The sequence below is a fragment of the Selaginella moellendorffii genome, unplaced genomic scaffold (assembly GCF_000143415.4).
Source record: "Selaginella moellendorffii unplaced genomic scaffold, v1.0 SELMOscaffold_5, whole genome shotgun sequence".
Taxonomy (NCBI): Eukaryota; Viridiplantae; Streptophyta; class Lycopodiopsida; order Selaginellales; family Selaginellaceae; genus Selaginella; species Selaginella moellendorffii.
Window position 1 is genome coordinate 3,730,368 of NW_003314266.1, and position 15,636 is coordinate 3,746,003.

Below are 15,636 nucleotides of genomic sequence, written 5' to 3' on the forward strand. Positions count from 1 at the left end.
GACATAATTATTTTAAGAAATCTCTCAAGGAAATATGTTAAGACTATCTAAATTAGACAAATGAACTTATGTCAGAAAAATAAAACCATAAAATTGAACAAAGGAAGAATTATTACTTCAATAGAACCATATTTATGCAGATAACTCAGTTGAGTATAAATGGACCATAAACAATTGTATCACAAAGTGCCACGTAGCATTTTATTTGGCACTAAATGTCATATTAGCATACCTAGTGGGCGGAGTTTTTTTAAAACGCTATTCATTATTTTTTAATTTTATCTCACGATTAAGAAAGAACTCGAGTTCTTTATTTTTTCTAAGATCTTCAAAACTTGTTTTTTCAGTCCTCTGTGTTGCTTCAAGCCTCGGCCTCCTCGTCCATCTCTCCCTCGTCATCGGCGCTCGCGTCCTGGTACTGCTGATACTCGGACACCAGATCGTTCATGTTGCTCTCCGCCTCGGTAAACTCCATCTCGTCCATCCCCTCACCCGTGTACCAGTGCAAGAACGCCTTCCTCCGGAACATCGCCGTGAACTGCTCGCTCACTCGCTTGAACATCTCCTGGATCGCGGTCGAGTTCCCGATGAAAGTCGCCGACATCTTCAGTCCCTTGGGAGGGATGTCGCACACGCTCGACTTGACGTTGTTTGGGATCCACTCGACGAAGTAGGACGAGTTCTTGTTCTGGACGTTGAGCATCTGTTCGTCCACCTCTTTGGTGCTCATGCGCCCCCGGAACATCGCCGACGCCGTGAGGTAGCGCCCGTGGCGAGGGTCGGCTGCGCACATCATGTTCTTGGCGTCCCACATCTGCTGGGTGATCTCCGGGACGCTCAGAGCTCGGTACTGCTGCGACCCTCTGGAGGTGAGCGGAGCAAAGCCGATCATAAAGAAGTGGAGCCGCGGAAACGGGATCAAGTTGACGGCTAGCTTCCGGAGGTCCGAGTTGAGTTGGCCCGGGAATCGCAAGCAGCACGTCACGCCGCTCATGGTAGCCGAGATGAGATGGTTGAGATCACCAACTGCAGAACAAAAAAAGTGAAAAGAGATCCTAGATGAAAAGAAAGATGTTGCTTACATGTTGGAGTTGTGAGCTTGAGAGTTCTAAAGCATATGTCGTATAAAGCTTCGTTGTCTAGAACCATGCACTCGTCCGAGTTCTCAACGAGCTGGTGGACGGAGAGAGTGGCGTTGTAAGGCTCCACGACCGTGTCTGAGACTTTTGGCGACGGAAAGATGGAGAATGTGAGCATCATTCTGTCCGGGTACTCTTCTCTTATCTTGGAGATGAGGAGCGTTCCCATGCCAGATCCCGTGCCTCCTCCCATGGAGTGACACACTTGAAATCCTGACCAACAAATAAAACCATCCTCGTGTTAGATCCTTGAAAGAGTTGCAACTTAGATCGAGAAACTAGAACATAAAAACACCAGGTGGAAAAACAAAGAGAAGCAAGAACAAGAACAAAGTAAAAAAACCATTCTAAGGAAAAATGGTTTTTTGGAAGAACCGATTAACCAAGTGGAAAGAACAAAAAAAAAATGCTCGTCGAAGAAGAGCAAAAGAGACATACCTTGGAGACAATCGCAACTCTCGGCTTCTTTCCTCACAACATCGAGCACGGAATCGATGAGCTCGGCCCCTTCGGTGTAGTGTCCCTTGGCCCAGTTATTTCCAGCCCCGGTCTGGCCAAACACGAAATTATCGGGCCGAAAGATCTGTCCATACGGCCCCGATCGCACGCTATCCATGGTCCCCGGCTCCAAATCCATGAGAACCCCGCGAGGAACATAGCGCCCTCCACTGGCCTCGTTGAAGTAGACATTGATTCTCTCGAGCTGGAGGTCCGAGTCACCATGGTAGGTGCCCGTGGGATCGATGCCGTGCTCGTCGCAAACAACCTCCCAGAACTTGGCGCCGATCTGGTTGCCACATTGGCCGCCCTGGATGTGTAGGATCTCTCTCATCCTTCCTCTTTTCTCTCGAGCTTCTTCTTTTTCTTCCTGGTCCGCGGCTCTGGGAGCGCCGGAGAGAAACCGAAGGAGATACCGAAAAGCTCCGGATACGAACCGTCAAAGATCGCCAAGGATCGTTTCATAGCGCCCAAGCGACCACGCTCCAGATCCCAAAAGCCCGCCAAGAACCCTAAAACGCAGAGCCCTAAAATTATCTTCCCGCCTAAATACAAACTTCATTTTAAAAATTTTAATCTAGAAAATTGCCGCGTCAACAGTCATGCTCAGTCCACGCGGACAAGAGTCAGCGCCAGCGACTTTGACCGGTGACCGCATCCCTACAAAATGTCAAACCTATAAGCGTAGCATCCAAGTCTCTTTTTTTTCCTCCGCGATTTTCAAAGTGGGATCCATCACTGCCCAGTGGCGACCTCGCAATCTCCAGTTGGTCTCTCTCTCTCTCTCTCTCTCGATCCAAAAAGATCCAAAGAGTGTTTGGGGAATTTGATGAGGGAGAGGCGAGGAGAATGCATCCATTTGCGGAGAGTTTAGTGAGGATGGAAGTAAGCAAGGCAAGGGGCCAAGCCCAGCTGCTGGATGACAAGCTCAAGCTCGTCCCGGCATCAAGCCTGGACGATGGAGCCGCCAGGACTCTGGTTGACGACGCTGCCAGTATCATCGCCACTTTCACCAACATCATCGCGTGCCTCAGCAGGAACCCCCATGCTTCTCCCGTCGATCCAGGCGGCCATCGCTCCAAGCCTGCCATCACCACCACTAGCGAGACCTCTCACAGCGACGAAGATCACACCCCGACCAAAAAGAGGTATGGTCTCTCTCGAAACTTTCCAATCAATGTGATGATCATCTGTGATCTCTGATAGAAAACTCAAGAACCAACATCAGCAACAGCCACACTCGATCGAGCACGAGCTCGTCCCGGACGATGGCTATACGTGGAGGAAATACGGCCAGAAAGACATCCTCGGATCTCGACACCCAAAGTAAGAACTTCACTGTTCACAAGTTCCTGGAAGTTCTAAGAAAGAAACCCATTGTCCCCGTGATCCAGGAGCTACTATCGCTGCACACACAAGCGCGAGAGCGGGTGCCCGGCGATCAAATACGTCCAGAGATCCGACTCCAATCCCTCCTCGTTCCAGATCACTTACCGGGGGGAGCACACTTGCAACATGCTTCGATCGTCCCCGCTGGGATCGCCATCGCCACCATCGCCAGCGCTGGCCATGCCGATGGTAAACTCAGTGTGCTTGAGGATCAATAGCGATGGTGGCTTGCAGATCGGGGCCTCAGGTCCGACCGTGATCCCTTCTCTCCCTCTCGATGTCTCTCCAAATCACACACCACCACCACCGAGGAACACAGGCGCTTCAGCTCCAAGCCATGGAATTGGGCAGAGGGATCTCGAGGCTACTCGGGGCCAGCTGATCACGCAAGAGCTGGATGATGCTTCGTCGAGCGTGGTGAAAGTGGAGGGCGAGATCGATGTTTGTGGTGGCATGACCCTGGAGTCGATGCTAGAGTTTGGATCGTCCGTGTTGGATAGTCTCGAGTTGAATGGTTGTCAGCTCTTCCCGAGCGATCACTCGTCACCAGAGTGGTCGGATTGCATAGCATATTAAAACGAAAAAAAAAACACAAAAATTTCTTTTCTTCTTTTGTAAAAAAGTATATCTCTAAACAAAAGTGCGCGGACACGTTGACTTTATGCCAACGGCCCAGATCGAGAGCATCCAACGGCTTAGAGCCGATCTCCAAGAGCCCTAAAGCTGGCAGCCGGTGGTCCACGCGGCCACGTCCTTGAGTATGCTGCTGTCGTTGACAATTAAGTGCACCGAAGTTTGACCCAGCCCCAGCGCAATTCCCTCGAAGATCTCTCGTAGCTGCGACTCGAATTCGCCCGCGTCGATGAATCCATCGTGATTCGTGTCAAACAGATCAAACATGGAGCTACACTTGAGCGTCAACTCGGCTTGGGTCATTGGCACTGGGACCCCAAAGTCGAGCTCCATGTCAAGATTTAAGCTCTCCACAAAGGGCTGGAACTCTGCGAGTGTGAGAAGGCCCCTGTGATTTACATCCATTTGATCGAAGTGTTTGAGCATGGTCTCGTGGAACAGACCAGTGTTCTTCACGAAGCTCATGACAATCGACCCGTCCAGCACGAAAACGCCCATCTTTGTAATAAGAACCCTAACGAGTTTGCGTTGATTTATAGAATGTGAAAAGGATGGCTCTTATACCTTTTCCAGAGAAAAATTCGAGCAAGTTTACGTTCTTGTTGAAACCAAGAATGGTGATGCTGATCGACGACTGGGCCGATGGTTAGACGCCAGAAATCTAGCAAAATGGTAACCAGCATTGACGCTGCTAATGCATTTCCGGTGGTTCTCAAGAAAGACCATTCATCGCTTGGGTCTTCGTCAATCCTTGATAAAGGGGACGCTGTTAGATGTTTTGCTGGAAAATTATCGTACCTCATGAACATTGGATAGCTGACGATGAAGTAGAGGGCGTAGAGCAAGGAGCCAACTTTGTAGAATGCCGGAAATATGTGGGAACTGGAAAGGAAATCCGAATGAATGAAGAAGAGCTCGAAAACTCGGAGTGCTTACGTTTGAGATTGTCAATGCCTCGATGAGAGCTGTCAAATAAGCCAGTATCGCTGTCGAAACGAATTGGACGAGCCTGGAGAAAGCTACGCTTGAGGTTTTGGCCTGAGCTGCCTTTAGCCTTCTCAAAGTCATGCTCGAAAAGACGTGGTAGAGTAAAAAGTAAGGCTGCGTGCAAGGGGACCTGTAGCAAAGCTCCTATATATGTAAGAAATAGAGTGAAAACTCTAACTTACGTTGTTAAGTCTCCATGACGGAAATGTATAGTTTGCTCCAAGGATTGTATAAAAGTAATGAGTCAAGAAGTAGTTTCCCGCGAAGCCAAAGATTCCAATCCACAGGTTTGCCTGCAATCAATTTGGTTTAGAGAAATATTCTTCAAACAAGTAAATAAAAACCTTCATGCAGTTATCTCCACGCTGCCTCTCCAAACTTCTGAGAAAGAAGGAAACCAGTACTCAGCAGGCGAGGAATAGAAAAATATAGATCAAGTTAAGACCAGCCTACTTTTGAGGAAGAATGGCAGAACAATGCATGGTGATGACAGCATCAATGCAACCGCGAAGTACTCGAGCTCTTGGAATTCCTGCTCACAAGTAATTACAAAGATTAATCAAATGAAAGAACGTCATGGCAACGAAGTGGAGTGACGGACCTCGTAGAACTTAAACGGCACAATTACTCCCAGGAGAATAGTGATCCATACGGGGCTGTAAGCCAAGAACAAGAGCTCTCCATTTCTTTTGCTTGGACTTTCGGCAAGCCAAAGACTAAGCTCCATGAACTATTCCTTCACTGGTGTGAAAATCGTCAAAACATTTTAAAGAATAAAAGTTGTAACGGACTTCTCGAAGCGATGCGATTGGAAACACAATCATGCTAGAGTTTAAAGATTTACCTTGCGGCTGGCAGCTTATCTAATAAATTTCGAGAATTTTAGATCCTTATCAGATGCCGAAGAGACTCTGCAAGGACAAGGTGGAAACGTTTTCTTGCGAGGTTCTCTTCACTCACGTCTTCAGCTCTTCTAGAATCGTTGCTCTGAAACGAAGAACGTAGAAAGATTATTCAAAGACAAGGGAAGATTCTACAAACAGATCAAGAACGACAAATATGTAAAACAAAAAGAAAACAGACAAAAATAATCAAAGCATTTACCGACGTGAATCATCCATGTCAAAGAAGCAGTCTCTCGTGAGAAAGTAAAGGAAGACGCAAGGAAGAAACCCAAGCCTATAATCTGGAAATTCGGCAAGCTAGAGACATACCTAAGAATCCTGGTCAGAGCAAAGATATAAACGTGCTCCAAAGCCAAAGCGCTGCATTTTCTGGACTCAGTCCTGTTAGTTTTTGAAACACATACCTTGTTCGCATCTGGATATCTCGTCAAAGCACGCCATGCCTTTCTTGGTGTCAATACGAGCATCATTTACAGGCCGAGCTAATCTGATGTGTTGGCACGCTTTAAGTTGCCTATTCCCGAGGCAAATTCGGGAGAGCCTCGATTGCTTGCTTAGACCAAGTTGTGAACAGAGTCGATATCTCCTTTTCGTCGTTTTAAAAGGCTGGAGACAAACAAAGAGAGAGACAAAGGTAGAAACAGAGGAAACAATATAACTTTGATACTCACTCTATTTTCGCGTCACTCTTGCAAGGCTTTGGACCTCCTCGTCTTTGCAGCTCGCGCAATGCAGTAACGGTCTCCACATTTTTCTCAAAGTAGTTCTCAGAGTTTTGCAAGTCGTCTCGGGTGCTGAGAAAAATTCACAAGTACAAGTAAACCATCCGCGCTGAAGAAATATCGAGAACACAACGGGGCCTTGCATACCTTCTCCTCAAGTTGTCTCTCCTCGTCTTTGCCGTTTCAAGCTCGACACTCACGTTCCAAGCTCCCCACATATCTTCTCTCGCTAGCAGCTCACTGGGCTTCATAGCCTGCAGCAAGAATAAGAAAGAGATGAAATCAAAAGTGATCACCTTCTCCTTGTCATACCTTGAAAAACTTTGCAGGCTTCTCGGGGTTCTTTGCACTGGCAGGCCTTGGAAAGTACCAGCACTGGAGCTTCTTCAAATCGGGGTCATTGAAATGCTTCTCCAGCGTGCAAATGTTGGCCACTCGACGATGAGAGGAATCACGTCCAAATATCTTGAAAACCTCAGAAGCCGTGCTCTTGTTCCATTTGGCGGGTCTTTTCCCGAGCGGATCGGCAGTGGACTCGATATTGACAAGATCATGAATCGCCTTGATCTGTACAAGAAAAAAAAAACGAGGAGCTTAGATCACTACTTGTACTTGCACTAGGAAGAAAAAAAAAATGAAAGCTAGAAATAAGTACATGAGGAGGTGGATCAGGCATAACACGATCCGCTAGACCATAATTCACAGCCGAGCCTGCTCGCCCGGCCTTTTGGGAGAGAAAGATTGGATTCATCGCGATTGATGCGATTGACAGACCCTCAAGAAAAGGACCCTGAGATGAATGATCGCGCGGCAACTAACTGACTCCACTCGCGGATCTAGCAGCTGATTCTTAGGCGCGGCGCCAGCTCCAGCTGCTCACATACCTCGGATTGGACCGCATCGTCTCCTCGCCCGCCAAGCTTGCCCTAACCCTGGAAAGTCGCGCCAAAAAGTTTTTAACCCCTACATTTCTCGCGGTTACGGGATATTCTCCTGGGTACAAACTGGGCCGTTGGATGAAACTGGGTAATGGACGGTAATGGATTAATCTTACTCCACAGTATTGAGTAATTCGCCAATGTTCTCGATCGCGATGCGGATTTTATCGCCAGGAAGTAGATGTTTGGGTGGATCAAACCCCGATCCAACACCTAGATTGTGATTTCTCTTAGCAGCTTCTAAAGAAAATGGAGGAGAAATTTTCTACCTGAGGGAGTTCCAGTTGCGATGATATCTCCCGTTTGCAAAGTTATTCCCGCTGATATCGTCTCGATCAGCTCTGGGATTGGAAAGATCATGTCTGACGTTCGACCATCCTACTCAGGGTAATTCATAGAGTTTTAGACTCGAAAAGGGGGATTTTCTCGAGTTTGATAGAAAGGATATGGAGTAGAATCACCTGTCGGAGTTCGTCATTGATCCAGCATTGGATCCGAAGATCCTCTCCGTTTATCTCCGTTGCTGGAACAATCCATGGACCCATGGGACAAAATGTATCGCAACTCTTGCCTATAAACCACTGCAAACAAAGAAAAGCTCTTGATACGAGGAAAGATAGAAACTATACCTGTTGGTGGCGTTTTTGCAAATCTCTTGCAGTGACATCGTTTAAGATCGTATATCTGCGCAAGGATATCAGATAATATCAAGGATTAAAATCTTAAAGCAGAGAGAAAGCACCACACTGCTTACCCGAATACGTGTTCTAGAGCGTTCTCTCTTTTGATGGCTCTTCCCGGTTTTCCAATTATCACAGCCAATTCTGAGCACCACAAAAAACAATAAATTTTTTTTTTTCTACTAAGATCACAAAGAAAAACTCGTGAAACTTTCGATTTGTAAGACCTGCTTCATAGTCGACTTGCGAAGATAAACCGTGAGGATATTTGATTGCAGCCCCGGGACCAATCACAGATTGTGGTGCTTTGGTAAAAACGATAGGATTCTGTGGAAACTTTTAGCGATGAGAGAAAGAAAAATATTCTTACCTTGGGAACATCTTGAGCAGACAAAGCTGGAGCAGTCTTCCATTTATCCATTTCTTTGACATGGTCCCTGTAATTCTTTCCAATGCACATAATCGCCCCTGATGGCCTTGGAATTGGAGCTTGTAGCTCGATATCCGTAAGCTCAAGTCCCGGACTTTCAAGCTTCAAGCTTGAGATGTAACAAAGAAAAGAAGCTCATGAGTTTCTCGTGTTTCTAGCAAGATTGGTCTCGAGGTTTACCTCTTTCGTATCGCATCCCAGTCTCTGATCACGGCAACCATGTCGTGCTTCGAGGCATTGGCCGATAGAACATCATCAAGGGGCCTGGAACCCCAAAACAAAATCATGGAAAACTCAAAGATCTGTTAGCTATGAGGGAGATTAAACTCACCACATTCTTCCTCCACGGACCACTCCAACTCGAGCATCCCCTTGGGAGAGGAAAGTAATAAGCTTCAGCATGCTTCTTTCTATAAGCCCTACTTTGATCTCAAAACTTTTACTATCACTAATCTGATTATCTATTCAATTTCATATGAACTCATCCGACCTGAAATCAAAATTTGATATCTTGAGAGTAACGGTTCTCCGCAATCCATCTTAGCATCCAGCAAATTTACCACCTAAGAAGGTTAAGAAACTTGCATAAGAAAATGCCATTGATGGCGATTTCTAAGTTTGGCACACTGTGTACATCATTCTCCTCACCTTCATGGGCATTGAGAATCATTTGGATCCACAAAAATGTGCTTGTTTCAGACATCTGAAAGATCCATACGGGCCAATATACCAAGCTTTGCTCTGTTTATGGAAGCGTGAAATCTATGGGAGCTCGTCCAGCTAAAGAGCACCACTCCAAACGGATGAACATCTAGTAGCCGAGCCTGCGAAGATTGGATTCATCGCGATTGACAGGCCCCCAAAAAAAGGTCGCCCTTGACTGATGATTCTTAAGCGCATCTAACCATCCCAGATATTCGATGTACTCCAAGCGCAATACATTTTATCGCAGGTGTTTGGTTTGGATCAAAGATTTTCCATTTTGGTTTCTTTGTTCTTCCACCTGGGTTCTATTTTTCACAATCTAGTTGTCAGGATTTCAAGTGTGTCATTCCATAGGAGGCACAGGATCGGGCATGGGAACGCTCCTCATCTCCAGATAAGACAAGAGTGCCTGGCTTGTTGAGTTGGCCGGGAATTACAAGCAGCTAGTCACGCCCCTCATGGTAGCCGAGATGAGATTGTTGAGCTTCGGAAGCTAGCCGTCAACTTCATCCCATTTTCACGGCTCCACTCCATCATGGATTCAGTAGGTCACAGCAGTACCGAGCTCTGAGCGTCCCGGAGATCACCCAGCAGATGTGGGACGCCAAGAACATGATGTGCGCGGCCGACAGGCGCTACCTCACGGCCTCAGCGATGTTCCGGGGACGCATGGGCACCAAAGTAGTGGACGAACAGATGCTCAACGTCCACAACAAGTACTCGTCCTCGTCGAGTGGATCCCAAACAACGGCAAGTCGAGCGTGTGCAACATCCCTCCCAAGGGAAGATGTCGACGACTTTCATTCGGAAATGCAGATGTTCAACAGATGTTCAAGTGAGCGAGCGAGCAATTCACAGTGATGTTCCAGAGGAAGTCGTTCTTCCACTAGGACGAGATGGAGTTTACCCAGGCCGAGAGCAACGTGGACAATCTGGTGTTCAAGTACCAGCAGTACCAGGACCCCAAGGCCAATGACGAGGGTAGAGATACTTTTAAAATTTCATGCTTTCTGAGCTTCTCTGCATTTGAAAGTCTAGTGTGCAAGGATGTGATCTCCATTCATGGCATTGCAGCTTTGGCTTAGAATTTTCATTACCACTTTAGAACTCCAAATTTACAATGTTGAGGTCACTTAGTATTTTTTTAAAATTACTACATTCTTGGACCAACCAGAACACACCAAGATAAATTCCTAAGAGAATGATGTACTATATGAGGTTAGATCTACTAATTATCAAATTTTTCATATTGGAATTATCCAGATTTGTATATTTTTGTTCAGTTTTTCATATTAGAATTTTCACATATAAATTGTCAAAAATTTGTTATGCATTACATGCAGCAACTAGTGTTATTCTTATTTAATAATTTAATTAATTAAAATTATAAACATGTTTAATATCAACCATTAGATGGTAAAATTTTCTAAAAAGTGTTTAGGAATATAAACATGTTTATAAATTATATATACAAAATTAATCTAATTGAATAACAACCATTAGATGGTAGAATATCCTAGAATATCCAAGAATATTCTAGGTATAGTCACTACCACTCCACAAGTTTGCTTAAGCAAACCAAAAGTTGTTAAGTAATTTTTATTAAACTTTTCATACTGAAATTGACAAGCTTTATCAAGATTTTTTGGATAATTTTTATGTTGTATAAAAATTTTCAAGATAATTTTTTTGAATTTTTATATTAGAATATTGTAAAGTTTTGTCGAAGTTTTTGGCAAAGCTATATTTGACCTTAGACTCCACTTAAAATTTAATTCTTAATTTGGTTAAAACTTTTGAACCTTTATTTGTCACTGCTTATAATAACTATTTTATGTTATAAAATTGAACACTTTGGAGTTAAATTTTGATAATAATGTGACCATGGCTATGTCTTGAGCATGATATAAAAAATATTTATCATTCACTTAAAGAAAAAGAAGGATTTTTATTTATATTTATAGCTTTTTTCAATCAATTTTAATGTCTAAATATTTTTTAAAATAAAATAATAATAATTTTAACAGGATTGTTGTTTGTTATTTATACTTATAAACTTTTAAACTTACAGTATATTTATTTATATAAGTTTTTGTTATTTCTTTTAATTATAAGTTCACTATGGATTTTTATAGTTCCTATCCTTGTTTGAGTCACTTCACTATATTTTATTCTTAAATGATCTGTTATCAATCTTCTTTATATTATCGTTTCTCAATTTTTTTATGAGTCTTAAATTTTTTTTTTCAATTTTTTTTATATGATGTATAAGATTTTTTGATATAGAAATTAAATTTTAAATTGTTTACTGATTTCGAGTTGTTTTGGCTCAAGTTTATTATCGATTATAGGCTTTTTCATATATTAATTTTTTAAAATTCTATTGATCTAATTTTTTAAAATAACGAAAATTCTGAATTTAATTTTATGAATAATTAAGCTTACTACATTGATTTATTGAGTTTACTTGAATTAATAATTACTGATTCTAAAATGTTTCTCAATTTCTGCTGCATTTAATATTTTAGAGATCAGGTAAATAATTATTCAAAATTAAAATAAGAGTCATTTAAAAAACTAAAAGTTAAATAATTTTCGTTCAAACTTGCCTATTTGTTTTTTTATTTATGGTTTTTTATTCCAGAAGATTGTTTGAAGATTTTGCTCCTATCTATGGAATATTAATTTCTTTCTCCAAGAGTTTCATTATGGTTTGTTTGTTTTATTGACATGATATCTCTCTTAATTATTCATGTTTTAAGCTTACATCATAGTTTTCAATCACTTTTTTATTTTTGATGGCACTAGTTATGGACTAAAATCTAGATTGCTATGGATTTTGAGTGTATATTTGGTATTGTCAATATTACTTATACTAACATTTTGCCAATAATTTTCAATCATTGTTCATCTTTTTAATTTTTATTTTGATCTTCCTTTTTCTATCTCTGAAGGAACCTTTTATTGATAATGTTGATAAATATAAAGTTTAGAGTTAATGCTCATGAAGCCACACTCAAGAATGCAAGAATGCTTATTAGTTCTAATTTTTTTATGTGATGCTATAGAAACTGTTGAGTAACATGCAATTAAGAGAATTAACTTGCTTACTTACAACATAATTACAATAATTACAATTACAATTAATTATAATAATTACAATAATTACAACATTATTGTTAAACTCTTGAAGAACTTGAGTTAATGATTGATAAAAGGATGACTACTACCACCACCATAAAAAAGAATTAGGAATAAGAAATTGCATATTGTTTTTATAAGTTTTGCCAAGTTATTCTTTAAATTTGGTGATACTTTTGACTGTGAGCAATATAATTTCTCGTGTTTGGTGGGCATCACTCCACAGTGTATTTAAATTGATCCTCCAAAATATTAGTTGTTATTAATTATTTTTGGAGTGTTCTTCCTTCTTAATTCTTGTCGAGAAAATTGTGATTTAAGGTTTTCATCTTATGTTGTACACACACTTTATCATTTGATCCTCTCTTTCTTGTGAAAATTGTATTATTTTCATATTAATTGTTATTGATAAATCACCTCAAACTACTTAACTTTAAAGATTTAAAACCACATAATATAAAAATATGAAAATAATGTGATGCTAAAAAGATTCTCAAGGATTCTCTTTAAAAGGAATTTATATAAGTATATTCCAGTTTTTGCAAGTTCTCACCGGTTTAGGGTTTAAACCACATATCAACTAATGATAAGTGATCCTTGGGGTGCAGAAGAGGCACTGATACACCTAATTGCGTGTGGTGTTGGCTGTGTGGTATAGCAATGGGTGCTACCAAATGCCAAGTTGAGGAAGAGACATGATGAACCCTAACCTATATATGGATTTGAACTCCAAGTGCTTTTGGGACTTTGAAAAAAAAACTGAGCCAAACTCATCCATGTGGAGATGATCTGGAAAATAACATGGTGATTTTTCACATTGTTCTGTATGTGGAAATATACAGAACATACAATAAGTGATCCCTATATTTCCACATACAGAAATATGTGGAAATATTTCTGTATATTTTTATAATATATAAATATTTATTATTTTTGAATCACATTAAATTATTATTTTTTGGATCACTTATCGTTAGTTGAACACAGCGAGTAGTGGGTGATGAGAAACCCCAAGAACACAGGTACAAAGGCAAGCATACAGAACATGGGAGAACTTGCAAAAACTGAAATATACTTATATAAATTCCTTTTTAAGAGAATCCTTGAGAATCTTTTTAGCATCACATTATTTTCATTTTTTTATAATATGCAGTTTTAAATCTTTCTCCATGTCATCATGTTATTTTCCACATCATCTCCATATGGATGAATTTGGCTCAGTTTTTTTTTTCAAAGTCTCAAAAGCACTTGGAGTTCAAATCCATATATAGGTTAGGGTTCATCATGTCTCTTCCTTGACTTGGCATTTGGTGGCACCCATTGCTATACCACACAGCCAGCACCACACGTAATTAGGTGTGTCAATGCCTCTTTTGCACCCCAAGTGAGTCAATCAAGTGAGTTAAGTTAGGGAGCCAAGCATCCATTATCCTTGGCATCCAGATTGTTGGGAGGTGTGTTGGTGCTTCTCTTGTAGCCCAGGTGAGTTAATCATGTGAGTTAGGTCAGGGAGCTAGACATCTATTATCCTTGGCATCTAGATCATTGGGAGTAAGCTCTTTCATATGGGATGGTGGAATAGGATGCATTCAAATTCCAAAGTAGAATGAAGGCATTTGATAATAGATTAATGCTTCCTAAAAGTTGTAGGCAAACTTCACAACATTAAATGGGATTATGTGGAGATGAGAAGGAAAGCACCGCCACATTGAAATGCTAAAGATATAAAAATTGATTTTGTGTGATTATAGAATGAGATTTAGATATACTATCACCATAGATCCTTGGAACCTTGGGGAATAAATAAAGATAAAATAACCACTAAGGGCTTTCTCATTAAGTAATTACCCTTTTTCACGTTGGTTTAAGAGGAAAGAAATAAAGTGCACTATAGATTTTAAGTGAAAGCTTGATAAATTTATATGTTTAGCATTATTGTGGCCTAGTGAGAAGGATGTAGATGGCATTGCAAGGTGGACATATAGGTTTTTGCAGGTATCACGGCTCTAGTTCAGCAACAAGACTGCAAACTCATATGCCTACCATGTAAAGATACTATGTTATGGTCAAACCATTCGTCTTTATGGAGGAATGCAAAAGCATGGAGAGGATTGACTATATCTATATGCAAAGAGGGACTATTCTTGGGAAGCAAAGTGACACAAGACAAAAAATGGAATAGGATAGAGCATCTTGTGCTCATGAAATGGACAAGGGAAACAAAATAATGTTCAGTCTATTCCATGCACCCCCCACAGTCCTAAGTGGTAGTGCTTTGGATGCCAATGCCATACATTGAACCTTGTGTTGAGTGCATGGAACTAGCTGCCTTACATATTTAGCATCTTTGACAGAGGGCACTAGATATCCAAGTTAATCACGACACATTCTCAAGTTCTTGTGATCTATAGAGAGCTGCAAATGAAGAAGCTAGAGCTACAAATGCTTATGAAAACTTGATTTGCAGCAAAATACAGTTGTCTTCACTGGCTGCAACAAATGAAGTCTTCAATCCAGTCTACTTGAATTATGCAAAGTATCAAGAATGGGAACACAAGCAAGTAGAGAAGTCCAAGGCTTTTGAAGCTATGGAAGCAAAGGCTACTCTTATGGACAATGGTTACTGACAAGACCTGGACATGCTTCTTTCACTTTGGAACCCATTTTACATTGCGATCCAGTTGTTTGATTGCAAGTCACCAACTCTCAAAAAGGTTTATAGGACATGGCTATGTATCATTGAAGAATCTAGAGTACCAGAATGTTGTGAAGTCGTTGAACTAGAGTGACAAGCCCCTTGCACACTTTAGGATCTACATTTACAAGTATATCACAGATGGTGTAAGTCAAATGGCATGTGAATAGGTATTTGATGATTACCAGTTCAAGCCCTTGGAATGATCCCCTTTAGCAAGGTACAATTGATGGAGCAGCTGAACAGGTTTGGATGGGGAATATGGAGGAGTGGCAGTTCTGGCCAAAGCGAAAAAGCAATAAGGAAGGCATTTATACTACAAAACTTTGCAATATGTTTACTTTCTCAGGTTGTTAGTAATAGTGCTTCAAGTGGAATTGGAGCTCCTACAAGTTCATACATTCAAAGAACAAGAACTGACTGACGATAGAGCATATAAAGAGATTAGTGCTCAATTTCTGCAACAAAAGACTTTGGAATGGGAATGCCTTGACATGTAGTGACAACTATGAGTTGAGAAGGACATAGATGTCAAAGGTAACTGGAGTTTTGAACTTGATGCAAAGCAAGAGTGGAACAACAATGATGACTCATTTCAACAATATAATGACACATGAACTAATGGTGGTAGTAAGTAACAGTGTATCCATTTGTGGTTAATCTCATTGTAGTTTATTGTCCATAAGTCTCCTAGTTCAGCTTGTGGTGAAGAAGATGTTGGGTTTGAAGCTGCTGAGACATCCTTTCACACTTGACATTACATCGGCTAGTCAA

General features: G+C 41.3%; 3 protein-coding genes and 2 pseudogenes across 3 annotated transcripts; 2 read left to right on the top strand and 3 right to left on the bottom strand.

The window, feature by feature from the left end:
- Nucleotides 1-245: 245 nt before the first annotated feature.
- Nucleotides 246-2,130, bottom strand: LOC9659421 (tubulin beta-1/beta-2 chain). The gene is made up of 3 exons (XM_002965328.2): nucleotides 1,578-2,130; nucleotides 1,083-1,352; nucleotides 246-1,026 (listed from the first exon to the last, which is right to left on the bottom strand). The coding sequence occupies exons 1-3, from the start codon at nucleotides 1,969-1,971 to the stop codon at nucleotides 362-364; spliced, it is 1,329 nt and encodes a 442-aa protein (XP_002965374.2). The 5' UTR covers nucleotides 1,972-2,130; the 3' UTR covers nucleotides 246-361.
- A 224-nt stretch (nucleotides 2,131-2,354) lies between these two features.
- LOC9633647 (probable WRKY transcription factor 41) lies at nucleotides 2,355-3,632 on the top strand. The gene is made up of 3 exons (XM_002964964.2): nucleotides 2,355-2,785; nucleotides 2,844-2,963; nucleotides 3,032-3,632. Exons 1-3 carry the CDS (start codon nucleotides 2,487-2,489, stop codon nucleotides 3,600-3,602), a joined length of 990 nt encoding a protein of 329 aa, XP_002965010.2. The 5' UTR covers nucleotides 2,355-2,486; the 3' UTR covers nucleotides 3,603-3,632.
- A 111-nt stretch (nucleotides 3,633-3,743) lies between these two features.
- LOC9633648 lies at nucleotides 3,744-6,103 on the bottom strand (annotated as a pseudogene).
- Nucleotides 6,104-7,285: 1,182 nt separating this feature from the next.
- Nucleotides 7,286-8,755, bottom strand: LOC9633649 (uncharacterized protein YisK). Its single transcript, XM_002965331.2, has 9 exons — nucleotides 8,653-8,755; nucleotides 8,502-8,585; nucleotides 8,262-8,430; nucleotides 8,119-8,218; nucleotides 7,966-8,035; nucleotides 7,841-7,895; nucleotides 7,673-7,792; nucleotides 7,481-7,589; nucleotides 7,286-7,424 (listed from the first exon to the last, which is right to left on the bottom strand). The coding sequence occupies exons 1-9, from the start codon at nucleotides 8,721-8,723 to the stop codon at nucleotides 7,324-7,326; spliced, it is 879 nt and encodes a 292-aa protein (XP_002965377.1). The 5' UTR covers nucleotides 8,724-8,755; the 3' UTR covers nucleotides 7,286-7,323.
- A 168-nt stretch (nucleotides 8,756-8,923) lies between these two features.
- On the top strand, nucleotides 8,924-10,111 carry LOC9633650 (annotated as a pseudogene).
- Nucleotides 10,112-15,636: the final 5,525 nt, after the last annotated feature.

What these genes read in the sequence shown, in the direction of transcription:
- LOC9659421 (XM_002965328.2), bottom strand. Translation starts at nt 1,971, where the DNA reads ATGAGAGAGATCCTACACATCCAGGGCGGCCAATGTGGCAACCAGATC. An exon ending in GAGTTGCGATTGTCTCCAAG is followed by an intron (nt 1,353 to 1,577) that starts GTATGTCTCTTT and finishes TTTGTTGGTCAG; the next exon opens with GATTTCAAGTGTGTCACTCC. An exon ending in CAAGCTCACAACTCCAACAT is followed by an intron (nt 1,027 to 1,082) that starts GTAAGCAACATC and finishes TTTGTTCTGCAG; the next exon opens with TTGGTGATCTCAACCATCTC.
- LOC9633647 (XM_002964964.2), top strand. Translation starts at nt 2,487, where the DNA reads ATGCATCCATTTGCGGAGAGTTTAGTGAGGATGGAAGTAAGCAAGGCA. An exon ending in CACACCCCGACCAAAAAGAG is followed by an intron (nt 2,786 to 2,843) that starts GTATGGTCTCTC and finishes GATCTCTGATAG; the next exon opens with AAAACTCAAGAACCAACATC. An exon ending in CTCGGATCTCGACACCCAAA is followed by an intron (nt 2,964 to 3,031) that starts GTAAGAACTTCA and finishes CCCGTGATCCAG; the next exon opens with GAGCTACTATCGCTGCACAC.
- LOC9633649 (XM_002965331.2), bottom strand. Translation starts at nt 8,723, where the DNA reads ATGCTGAAGCTTATTACTTTCCTCTCCCAAGGGGATGCTCGAGTTGGA. An exon ending in GCAAGTCGACTATGAAGCAG is followed by an intron (nt 8,036 to 8,118) that starts GTCTTACAAATC and finishes TGTGGTGCTCAG; the next exon opens with AATTGGCTGTGATAATTGGA. An exon ending in TCAATGACGAACTCCGACAG is followed by an intron (nt 7,590 to 7,672) that starts GTGATTCTACTC and finishes TACCCTGAGTAG; the next exon opens with GATGGTCGAACGTCAGACAT.